General features: G+C 33.8%; 1 protein-coding gene and 1 long non-coding RNA gene across 3 annotated transcripts; both read right to left on the bottom strand.

Moving 5' to 3' along the window:
• Window positions 1-217: 217 nt before the first annotated feature.
• Window positions 218-10,876, bottom strand: LOC121264195. Its single transcript, XR_005940473.1, has 3 exons — window positions 10,866-10,876; window positions 4,877-4,878; window positions 218-357 (listed from the first exon to the last, which is right to left on the bottom strand). It is a non-coding gene; the product is annotated as an uncharacterized LOC121264195 (long non-coding RNA).
• Window positions 8,649-10,840, bottom strand: LOC121264194. Of its 2 annotated transcripts, none has more exons than XM_041167272.1 (2): window positions 10,386-10,840; window positions 8,649-9,892 (listed from the first exon to the last, which is right to left on the bottom strand). In XM_041167272.1, exons 1-2 carry the CDS (start codon window positions 10,692-10,694, stop codon window positions 8,762-8,764), a joined length of 1,440 nt encoding a protein of 479 aa, XP_041023206.1. In that variant the 5' UTR covers window positions 10,695-10,840; the 3' UTR covers window positions 8,649-8,761. The 2 variants fall into 2 exon arrangements, with proteins under 2 accessions (XP_041023206.1, XP_041023207.1); XM_041167273.1 differs by having other exon boundaries at window positions 8,649-9,727.
• Window positions 10,877-12,268: the final 1,392 nt, after the last annotated feature.

The raw sequence follows: 12,268 nt of genomic DNA, 5'->3' as shown, positions 1-12,268 counted from the left end.
GGGTTGTGACCTTTTGACAATGGCTCGTTCATTCGGAAATATTGAATTAATTCCTTCTAGACGAGTTGTTGTCACCAATTAGCTTGAGGAGACTGTTCTAGTTGAGCATCTCGTCCATATAGTTGCATATTACTCCCTTGCTGGACCAAGGACATATTTTCTAGATACAATATCCCTTTGGATCTAGAATCCTTGGTTACTTAGAGCTACATATACCTCTTCTATCTATTAAGGAGTTTTTTCCCTTGTCATGTCTTGTTCATAAATTTTTTTTCCCTTTGGTAAGAGGTTTTCAATTTTAATTTAATCTTTCTGCTCTAGTTCTTGACATTAGTCCTATAACAAAGTTGGAGTTTTCTTTCAAAATTTGAAAGCACTTGCATCCTTGGTGTTTCCATCTCACTTCACCGCCTGGATCAGTTTTGCCTAAATTTTGATATTTTGGTGACTTGTACATTTTGGCTAGTAAAACCATATTGACGGAGACGAATATGGGTTTGAATCTCTTGAAGTAATATGGGATCTGTCGAGAGAGACGAAGATGAAGATGGGTTCGAATCTCTTGAAGGAAGATGGGATATGTTGACAGAGAAAGAGAGAGAATTTCAATGCATCGAGGGAGAGCTTCTGGGGAGAAAAGTGGATAGAAGAGGGAAAAGGGAGGAGAGAAAAGAAGAAAGAATGGAGAATGGACTCTCACCCACCGTAAGTCCAATAAATCTATTACGTGTTGCTCTTTTAGTAGAGGGTGTAAAATGGAAAATGAAACCTGATCAGTTTGAAGCTTTTCCCTTAAAGTAAGGGTTCATTTTTTTTTTTAGGTCTTCTTTCCCCTTTCCCACCCTCCCCCCACTCCCTGTTGACTTCAACGTCGCCGCATATCTCTCTCTCTCTCTCCTTCCTTCATTTCGATCTTTTTGTGGATTTATTTTATTTGGATTGCTCTTGGACTTGTTATTTTTTTTTTTGGATCGACTGAGTTGTGGGGCTGGCGGCAAGGGATGGTAACAATGGCAACGATAAAAAAAAATGGGGAAGATAAACTCCGCAAGTGTTCAACTCGGTTCGACATTGGCGTCTTTGAAGCAGGGGGAGTGGGGTTTAACAGCAACTTCGAGAAGGGAGAGGCTTGAGAATTTCTCAAAACCAGGAAGAGAAAAAGCTCGTATGGGGAAGGGAAAGACTAGACATGGGGGCTATTAGCTTGGCCAGTCTATATTTTCTTTATGTCTCCTCAACTTTTAGTACTCGAATAAGAGAAGACACAAATGAGATGAATTCTTAAATGCTTGTTTGGATGTTGAAACCATTTTAGCCATACAAAATCAAGTGAAATAGTTTGTATTTCATTTGGCTAACCAAATGGGCCTAAGATTCATTTGATGTCATCGCTTTTTAGATGATTAAATTCAAACAAATTTTAAATAAAATTTTGGTCATTTCTGTTTATATGGAATTTCTGAATTTTGAACGCAAGTGTTTGTCTCATATATGTTACATCGTTTCTGTTATGATTGCCACAACTTTCATATTTTCAGACTTATAAGGTTGCGTTTAGATGTTAAGATAAATTGAGTTGAGTTGAATTGTGAATAATAGTATTTTGTAAGTCCTATTGAGATGGGTTTAACTTTTTTAGATTGAGATATGTTTAACTTTATAGGTTGAAATATATAAAGTAAGTTGAGATGAGTTTAACATTTTTTTGAAAAATTAAAAAAAAATAAATTTAAGATGAATTGAGTTTAATTCAACAACCAAATATTACCTAAATTATTGAATTTGTTAAACCAATTAATGCCTCTCTGCCAAACACATCTTAAAAGTCAAACTCCGAGGTTGACATTTAAAAAGGCACATAACTTTAAATCCTAGGAGCACTCCTGACCGATTATGTAAAACTCATATTTTTGTATAATTTCAAGGAAATAATCTAAAAGTGGCTTATAATGGATTATCTATTTCTAGGGGTGCTAACCGCCCCTTTCAGGGCGGGGCCACCATCTCCCCGTCTCTCGCACTCGCATGGGCGGGGGTGGAGATTTTTTTTCCCGTAATCCTCCTCCAACCATGCGGGGGCGGGGTACCCCGTCCGTCGCATGGGGTGCGGGGGTGGACCTCCATCCATCCGCCACCCCTCCTCGGCTCCCCCAAACTCAGCGACGTCTGTTACATTGCCAATCGAGTCCTCTGCCGGCGTCTGCAACTTCCATGGCCATGGCAAACCAGATAGAGAGAGTTAGATCGAGAGAGATTGAGAGAGTTCGAGAGAGATTGAGAGAGTTTGGGACCTGGGAGTCTGGGCCTGGGACAAGGTCAAGAGAGAGTTGGAGATCGAGAAAGTTCGAGAAAGAGAAAGGAATCTGAGGGGGGGGCTTAGACATGCTGGAGTGGGGCGGGGGATTTACAGAGCGGGGTTGAGCCCCTTCCATCCACTGCCTCCGCAACTCCCCTTTCATAAGGGCAGGGGGCCCTGCCCCTGTCTGTGCGGAGCGGATCCCCCACCCTGCCTAAGCGGGGCAGAGCGAACGGGGTAATGCAAGCACCCGCTGCCCACCCCTATTATTTCATCTGTATTTTCCAGTTAACTAAAGTTTTACAAGTACATCTAGCGATAACTGTTCACAGTTATAAATAATTTCTTAATCATTTCTCTCTCATCTACCCGTCTCCCACTCACTTTGCACCTCCAACATGAATTTTAATATCAAATATTCTTGCGTGTCTTTAATTTTAATATCAAATAATTTATTTTTCTTTTTAGAATTGCTACAGATTATACAAAAATATCGAATATATATATATATATATATATATACTATCAACAGGAAAGAAAGGACCTTCTAATTTGGATTAATTTTATTATATAATCTCTTCTTTTTATTTTTTTGAATTAATTTATATTTTCGTTTAACTTATAAATTTGGATTAATTTAAAATAGAACATAATTATATGACATTGTATATGGGGAGATATTACAAATATAAAAAAATTTGAGGATATCATTGATAGTTTAGAGAAAATATTTTAAATGAACAAAAAAGATTAAAAAATATAATTTTTAAATGAGATAAAGAAAAAATAGATAAGTCGATGTTTGATATATAGTAAAAGTCATTATGTAAAATAGAAAAAATGAATTTTGATGATAGGAAGATGAATACATTGAGACTAGTCTAATATCCTATATTATATTATCATCTCAGTACGTGTACTTTATATCTTTTTACTGTGATATTTATAACCTGGATTAAGATTCTTCATAATTTGTATTTATTAAACACCTAATGTTGTTTAATAAATTTATATAAACATTAATAAATATTATTGAACTTGTATAACGTATCTATCTCTCTCGTTTTAGGTTCTAGACCGAGCTTCATGGACTCTTAATCCACTTTAATAAATCGCCATCCTCGTACTTTAATTATATCAGTTGCGAAATAGAATTGATGTGATGTGAGTATACCTTTGGAATTACTATATAATTAAGATAGATAATTTCGGAGAGATTGTAATATTTGAGATTGTAATATTTGTTAACCTAAAACATATGCTTTATCCAAAATATCAAGATAGATGAGATTCTAAATTCAAGAGAAAGCTAGAGACGTGGTTGTTTAGACATGAAGAAATTCTACATACTACACCACTATCCCATTCATATCTCACTATAATAAGGTAACATTTTCTGTCAAGAGAAATTCTACATTAAAGTCTTACATCACACACATTCACCTAATCAATACGTGATTTGTCATTTTCATGATTCAATCTTAATGCTTAAATATGTGTGTGTTTAAAATAGAAGTGTAAAAATGAAAAATCAGTATATATTAGTTCGGAGAAAGTGTGTGGTGTAAGATTTCCTTATCACATGTCTCTTTCCGTTAATATTTTATTTTATTTATAAAAAAAAAAAAAAGGAGGTGATCTAAGTGTGACAAGAAAATTGCTATATTTAAAAAGAGAAAATATATTTACAACCGTGAATTGTGCAATCGCCGTGTAATCATTTTGAAAAAGTGAATAATACATGAGATCTACATAAAAAATTAATGTTTTAATAGTAAACCCTACTATTTTTCAAAACAATTACACGATATTTATGCACTTCATAATTGTATGTAGAACTACTCATTTATAAAATGAAATGAATTTAGAAATATAAGATAATATTGTGGCATGTAATATTACTGTTAGACATGCCCACAAACAAATTAAACTAAGACAAATTGAACTACATATTTATCCAAGGGCTGGATCGAATTTAGAGAATTAAGCTCTATTAGTTCTTTTAGATCCGGCCCAAACTAGTTGCTTGCAAATTCTGACCTTGCACAAAGGGATTGTTTAAGCTGAACAGAGAACAAAAGGTTGGGGAATAAAGGGTCAGGCCTAACAAAGACCAAAGTTCAATAAATAACTTTAAGAACTGGTTTGAAAAGGCTTGAATGTTGGGCCAAGCTCGAACCGCAGGCCCATGATATTTTACAATTTCCAGATAATTGCTGTTTAAAGAGGTTATGATATTTAAAAGGCACAAACTTTACTCTTTTTTTTTTTTTTTTTTTGGCCTGAATTTCACCCGTAATGAACTGTTAACAACATAGGAATTGAATGCAGCATTAATGAATTCTTAACAACCAACAATCGTAGACTGCTAACCTTTGAGTATCCGAAACCGGGGTTTCTGACCCACTTTTAAGTTTATAAGTTTTAGGAAAATGCTCAGTACACCGAAGATGGGTACCGATCATTATTTTCTTAAAGAATTTGTTTGTGTATTTTTTAAATAAAAGTACACACATATACTTTTTTTTTAAAAATATTTACTGTTCGATACACTTATATCCATATACTTTCTAATAGAACTTCTTATTTAAATTATAAGTTATAAATCATAAAATTATAAACTATATTTTCCAGTACAACTCTAAACATACACTACATCAAAGATGGATACCGAAAAAAGTTTACCGATCATTATTTTTTAAAAGTCTTTGCGTGTAAAAAAAAAAAAAATACATTGTTCGATACACTTACATATTCGGTGTTCCTAGCAAGACCTTAAGTTTTAACTCCTCGCAAAAGCTACGTTTTAGATAGCTTCTCCCATTTCACTACCCTTTTAACTTTGCTCATGATATATATTATTGATGCCTTTTTTCGTATAGCTGGATTCATAAAAGAGCTTTTCATACAAGATATAGAAATGCCCATTAGAGCTTTATCGGATTTTCCAAAATCGGAACTCTACGATGTGCAAGTCAATCTATACTCAAGTGCGGAACTGGAATTTGGTATGTAGGAGGCAATTGGTAAAGTGTATTGTATAAGCATAAGTAATATGAATTTTTTTACACGTAATTATATAAAAAATAATAATTATATGTTATAAAATTATATAATAATAATAATAATAATAATAATAATAATAATAAACTACTATCTTTTCCAGGCCCATTAGTGCATGAAGATCTCCGAAGTAGATTTATTATTTTAATTTAGAGATCATGAAACTGTATACAAATAATATTTATAATAAATAACTCTCTTTTTCAGGCCCTGTATGAAGATCACCGAATAAGATTTATTATGTTAATTTAGATATCATGAAATATTCTTGGATCATGGAATGAGTTAACGAAAATTTCAAAAAAAATCTAAAAGATCGTTCAAAAGATCATTAAGACAAGTAAACAAATGCAGTACTGAACAAAAACAACATGCAATAGTGTACTATCCAACTCCGAAAAATGAGAAGGCAAGAATACAAACACACTCTAAACACATTTGATATATAGAGATTAAAGAGCCTGTGGCTCATCAATAGCTCAAGATGATCATCATAATTCATGAATTCTTCTAGATCCGTAGATCTAGAATATTAACGATGAAAATGAAATGAAATGAAATAAAGTTATTCTTTTAAATAAATAGTAATAATGTACGTTAGTAAACATATCCGGATCTGAAAATCTAGTGTTAGAGTATTATCATTGGATTAGTTAAAGTTAAAAGATATTTTTTTATGAATATAAGAGAAATTTGACTTTTAATTATTCTGTTCACATAAATCTCCACATTAGAATAGTTATTTTTTGATTATATAATAATAAAATAATATAAGATAAATTTGGTTTTAGTTATTCACATCAAATCTTCACATTAGATTATATATTTATTCATTATATAGTAATGAATAATTAATAATTTCAAAAATATTTAATTTTTTTAATTATTAATTTATTTAATTTTATTATATTTTATTATTCTATCTATTATATATTAATTAATAATCATATTCTTATTAAATTAATATATCACTAACTCAAATTAATATATCAATTGTGATAAAATATGTGATAGAAAGAAAGGAAGAGAAAAATAATTAATAAAATATATATTTGATGTATGTACAATAATTTTTAAATTTAAAAAAAGTTTTGAAAATTATTATAATCAAATTCTAATTTAAAATTTAATTAATTTAATATAAATATATTTTATTCTCTAATAATTAAATATTCATTAAATCTAATTTTTAGTTAATCTAAAAAGATTACTCTTATTAGTGGGATCTGCTTTGACTATGCCAGCTAGACAGAGAAAACCAACTGTGCATGCAGCTGTGCTTTGATGGGTTGCAGAGAAAAAGAAAGAGAGACACGGGTGGTGTTGCGGAGAAAGAAGAATACACGAGCGAATGTGAGAATAATGAGGTTTGAGTAATTTGGAACTCAGGCTCAAATGGTAAGTGTCAATTTGTCAATCAAGGCTAGTGTTCGTAGACTCAGATCAAGGCTAGTGTTCAAGGTTGTGTTCATGGTGTTAGATTTTAGCATGTCAAATCAAGGCTAGGGTCAATGTCCGTAATAGAGGGTGTTCGAGTGTAGGAGGGCAATCTCAAAAGACTCAAATATTTTAGAAAAAATTAGAAATATACAATATATTATATTAAGTTTTAAAACACTTTTGGAGGGGCGGTAGCCCCCCAATATTTTACACAGTTTCGCCCCAAAGTTCGGAGAGAAAAATTCAAGAGTAAGTTTGCGTTTGGTTTTTAAATTCAATTGAATTGAATTTAATTTTAAATTTAATCTAATATTTAATTATTAAATTTATTTCAATTCAAAATTTTTTTATACTTAAAATTTATAACTTTTTTTTAACATAAAACATCTAATTTAAGTTTGAGACCCATAACCTTTTTTTAATTTTTTATAAAAATATTAAACTCATCTTAACATTTAAATCTAGTTTAGAAGAGCCTCACATAACTCATTCTACTACTCAATTCATTATTATTCATAAAGAACTTAACTCAGTTAAGCTCAACTCAACATTTACATACAGCCTAAGAGAGTTTTAAAATAGATTAGCATAAGGACTGGTTTGGATTTAGAGATGAAGTGAGATAATTTTAAACAAAAGATAAAAGTTTAAAAAAATGCTGTTAGAATATTATTTTTTAATATTATTATTATTTTAAAATTTAAAAAAGTGAAATTATTTATTATATTTTATATAAAAATTAAAAAAAATTGTAATGATGAAATGAGATGAAACAATTTTCGAATCCAAATGAAGTCTAAATTTTATATTATTTTTAGACTCATAATGAGATGGGTCAAAATATTAACACATGAGGAAGCATTTTCTCTCACCCTACATATAATAGAACTGGCCATTAGATTCTATTATCTGTAGTTGTTAGAGTTAGAGAGAAATTTTTACTATCTCAAGATTTAGCTACAGCTACAGTAACGGAGATGTGGTTCTTTTAACAAGGTAATCTCTTAACCCTTTACTTGAAATTTCAACGCAAAATGAACAAGCTTAACTCATTTTTCTAATAGAATGCCCCATTTTAATTAGATTCTCACGAATGATATTCATTAATGCTTGCCATATGTTAGGTTTGTAATTGAAATGGCTAGTTCTCAAGAAGTATAATTGAATGATTACTATCTTGATAAAGTTTTATCATGAATCTTACGAATGCCATCCACCGATAATCTTATCCCAACGTGAAAATACTTGACAATTGAATTAATAGAGTGTTGTCGAATTTAGCTTGAACGTTGATAATTGAAAAATATTTTAATCAATTATATAAAAGTAAATTTATAAAGTGAGGTTATTTAATATATTATATTGAATTATAAAATTAAATAAAACACACAAAATTACTTACCTATAAGTTGTCTTTTGTCTTTTTCATCTTTTTTTTTTTTTTTTCCCCTCCCCGGCATGAGTACAAGTGTACAACTTACAAGTTGTCACGCCGAAAGGGTAAGGCCCGTGCATGATGCGAACAAAGGGAACGCGTCGCCTTTTGATGTCTACGTCTTTTTTTCTCCTTACGGATCCGACACGCACGATATTGGTTTTTTCCATAGATCGAACAAGATCATGCAGGTCTCAACAGCCTGGAAAAAAGTAATAATAGCTTTTAACTAGCTGGATCCAAGAGGAGAAAGGAAATTCCTCTGATCTACCAGGGTAGGAATTTTTTCAACTGAATTACCAGAAAGGAGGCAAATTTACAGGTTTAAGATCCGCTCGGCTTCAATTTTGTTAAGAAATGAGAAACCCACATCGTGTCCCAAGTCTCACTGATTAAAAAATGTGGCGCAATTGAGATTTCTGGCTTCCCATATATTATCAACTTATGTTTATGGGTGGCTCGCGGCCCTTTCATTCCTCGATCAATGTGTGGATTGGGGGAGTATTGTGCTGCGCGCCTTTGTGCCGCTACATCATGAAACTGCCCCATTTCAATTTTCCATTACACTCTTCTACCATTATCCGGCCAGAGGATTCATCGTTGCTCAGGCGTGCATTCTTCTTTGATTGCTCTGCTGATGGCCAGCAAATCTCTCTGATTTCCGTATTCATAGATCGCTGCTCTGTAGTTTCGACACATTCAGTTTCCGTATTCACAGAGGCGATGTTGTTAGGACTTGAGATGTGGATTTTGGAGGATGATGCAATTCCCCCCTCATCAGCTTCACCTTCTCTTAGATCACTATGATTCGAGTACATCTTTTCTGGTTTCGTGGGCACATTCGAAAACTCCTTGATGTCTTGAATATTCATTGATTTTACCGCATGTTGGATCGACTTGGCTTTCCTTAATGCCTTTGGCTTTGCATCCGTGGTAGAGCCTGTGGACCGCAGGAAAGTCTGGACATCATTTATCAGTTTGTTCATCTGACTATACCTATCTTCAAAAGCAAGTTTTGCATCAACCAGCTTCATTTGGATTTGTTCTTCACGCAAAATTTCAGCCATCTTCAACATCTGCCTCTCTTCTTCCACTTCCTCACGGATTTTCCTCGACTCTTTCTTCAATTCCTCTACTTGAGCCTTATGTTCTCCAATCAGCTTCACTAGTTCATTACATACTTCCACCATTAGTTCTCCGACCCTTTTCTCTTCCTCGTACTTTTGCACGATTTGCTTTGCAGATAACTTGGCATTGGCTACCTCATTGACCAACTTGCTATTGAGAATTTCCATCATCCGATAACTTTTCCTGTGCCTCAATAATTCATCCTTTAAACCATCAACTACCGTACGGTTTCTCGTCTGTTCTCTGCTCTGCCAGGAAATCCTTTCCTCCTCCAGCTTCCTCAGCAAGTGCCCAACCTTTTTCTTAGAGGACCGCTCCTCAGCTTCAAGCTCGCGAATTCTGGAACGAGCACGCACTAGTTCTGCCTGCAAAGCAGAAGCAGCAAAGCGAGAAGCATCTGATTGATCATCAGGGTGCTTCGTATGGCCATAAAACTTGTAGACCTCATTAGACACTCCTGAACATGACCTAGGATCACGCTTCGCTCTTCCCTCCATTGAAGAATTGTGATTCAGCGAAATCGGTTCAAGCTAGCGGGAGCGATCAGAATGAGAGAGCAAGGAGGTAGATGATCATGATTAGGTCATGTATATATATAACTCGGACTTTCACACATTTGATGGCATGAATCACATTGAAATATAGAGATTTCCGTGGCTTACTCAGCGATAATCTAATAATTAACTTAATTGTATTTTCATTGTCTAGCAATAAGCAATATGATTATAATTCATTTGAAAACTATGGTAGATATAAAGTTCAGAATTTCTCGATGAAAATGCTGTTTTTTTCTTTTCCTTTCATATTATTTTCTCGTATTTCCACAGCAACCAAACTCATCAGTAACGGCGACACGAAAATCTTATCGGTTGCCGCGAAAATTGAGTCAAAGCAAACAAAATAAGAGACCAATGTTATCAACAAACTGCTCTCTTTTTCTGAGCCGAACTTTTTTACAGCACAAATTATCTCCACATAAATTAACGTAAATATGAGCAAAACTACACGGAATTACGGCATTACCTGAGACCCGACCATATCACACTGTCCACATTCCAAACCGCCAGTACCAGATGAGACCTCGGCAAACCAGAATTTCCAGAGCCCAGCGGAGAGCTTTCTCGCCGATACCTCGACTCTCGATCGCCAGAAATTCCCTCCTCCGGAGGAAACGAAGGCAAGCTTGCCGTCATCAAAGAACTTCCACTGCGAACAAGGAGTTTGTGGAGGTACGTACTTGCGGCGCAGGGAATATAAGGCCAAGCTCGGACGGTTGGGTTTCCGGCGATGGGGAGTCGCCGAGGAGGAATGGGGCACGTCAGTGAAGTTCATTAGGTTCAACGAGGTGTGGGAGCCCGAGCCATGACGGAGAGAGAGAGAGAGAGAGAGAGAGGAAAAAAAGCAGTTCTTGGGTGTTTTGGAAAGTACGTGTACGCTGACGATGTCCGAAGGAACGGTACATAACGCAGCGCTCGAGCTACACGTACTAATTGGAGAGGGTACCTTGTAATTTGCTTAAAAGGACATATGCCATTCTTTTTTCAAATTAGGTGTAACAATTCGCGTCGGGTTATTCAAGTTTATGTTAAAAAAGAGTCTATCATAACTTAACTCGAATAGATAAGCCATTCGAGGTAAGGTTACTTAGATTTGTGTCAACCCGACCCCAATAAAATTAAGGAGCAGAGAGTACTTAGGCTTACAAATTAATCTTATTATACATCACTCTACGTTCTCATGTTTTTGTATCAAATATTATTAATCTTAAAATAAGTTGAACATTATAATTCGTTAAAAACTTATTAATGTTATATGGAAAAATTTCGTTTGAGTAATAAATACGAAGATCTAACTTATCTTTTCCTGCAGCTTTATTTACTTACTCTATTTTCCTTTCGAGAGATTCGTGCGCTAGCTAGCACCTTAATTACACACGTGTGATACGTCCAGCAACTATAAGTTGCCAAATTAATGCTTCACTATTAAGGTCTGATTTAGATTCACAATTTATTTTATTATTATTTATTATTATTTATTAATTTTAATTTATAAATTTTATTATTATTTATAATTAATCTCATTATTATTTATTATTCATTTCAACTAATTTTTAAATTCAAATTTACCATTCATTTCAATTTATTTTTAAATTCAAACGAGATGTAAGTAAAAAAAAAAAATGAAATATTCTTCAAATGTACAGCTGTACGCGGTTGCGTAATTTACATAACCGGCCTAGCTATATAGCCTTAATTAATTGGATGCATGCAAAGCACCATTAATTTCAGATGGATTCAGGTAATCGAAAGTCAGCACAACTCATCATCATGTGGACTGTTAATGCCAGACCTAACCCAACGTCTACTCTAATTAATTAATTCCTCCATCTCGATCATGATCTTGTGAGTTGCCATATTAACGCGCTAGCTAGCCATTCTAAATTATTTATGATAAAGCCATTTAATTTTTAGTTTCTTTCATTTTATTATAAGTAGTCGTGAATAATTAATTGATCATCTTGATCTTCTTTAATTTTTACCCAGACTAATGATGATCTAGTTCTTAATTATAATGACCATCCAATATAAAGTCGTACGTACGTGTACGTTCAGAGCCCTACAAAGAGCAGTCGATCGAACAACTCGTGCATGACTCATCATGTTTAATTCAGATGATCAGTTTCAAGTGATCATTGATCATGTACGCTGAGAATTAAACGTACGAGGATTCGTATATGCATGTCCATGCAACCACCCCTCTCTCTCTGATCACAGGCATGGACGCAGTCTCCTAGCTAGCTGCCTGTATTTTGACATAATTATAAAGTACTTTCAAATTAGAGATTTGTAAGAGGATTCGGGCGTTAATTAATTATTGAAAACTGGTCCATATTATAAGACCCATTT

This window comes from Juglans microcarpa x Juglans regia, chromosome 5D, assembly GCF_004785595.1.
Source record: "Juglans microcarpa x Juglans regia isolate MS1-56 chromosome 5D, Jm3101_v1.0, whole genome shotgun sequence".
Lineage (NCBI taxonomy): Eukaryota > Viridiplantae > Streptophyta > Magnoliopsida > Fagales > Juglandaceae > Juglans > Juglans microcarpa x Juglans regia.
The sequence above is the reverse complement of the archived record's forward strand: the minus strand, read 5'-3'. Positions and strand labels throughout refer to the sequence as shown.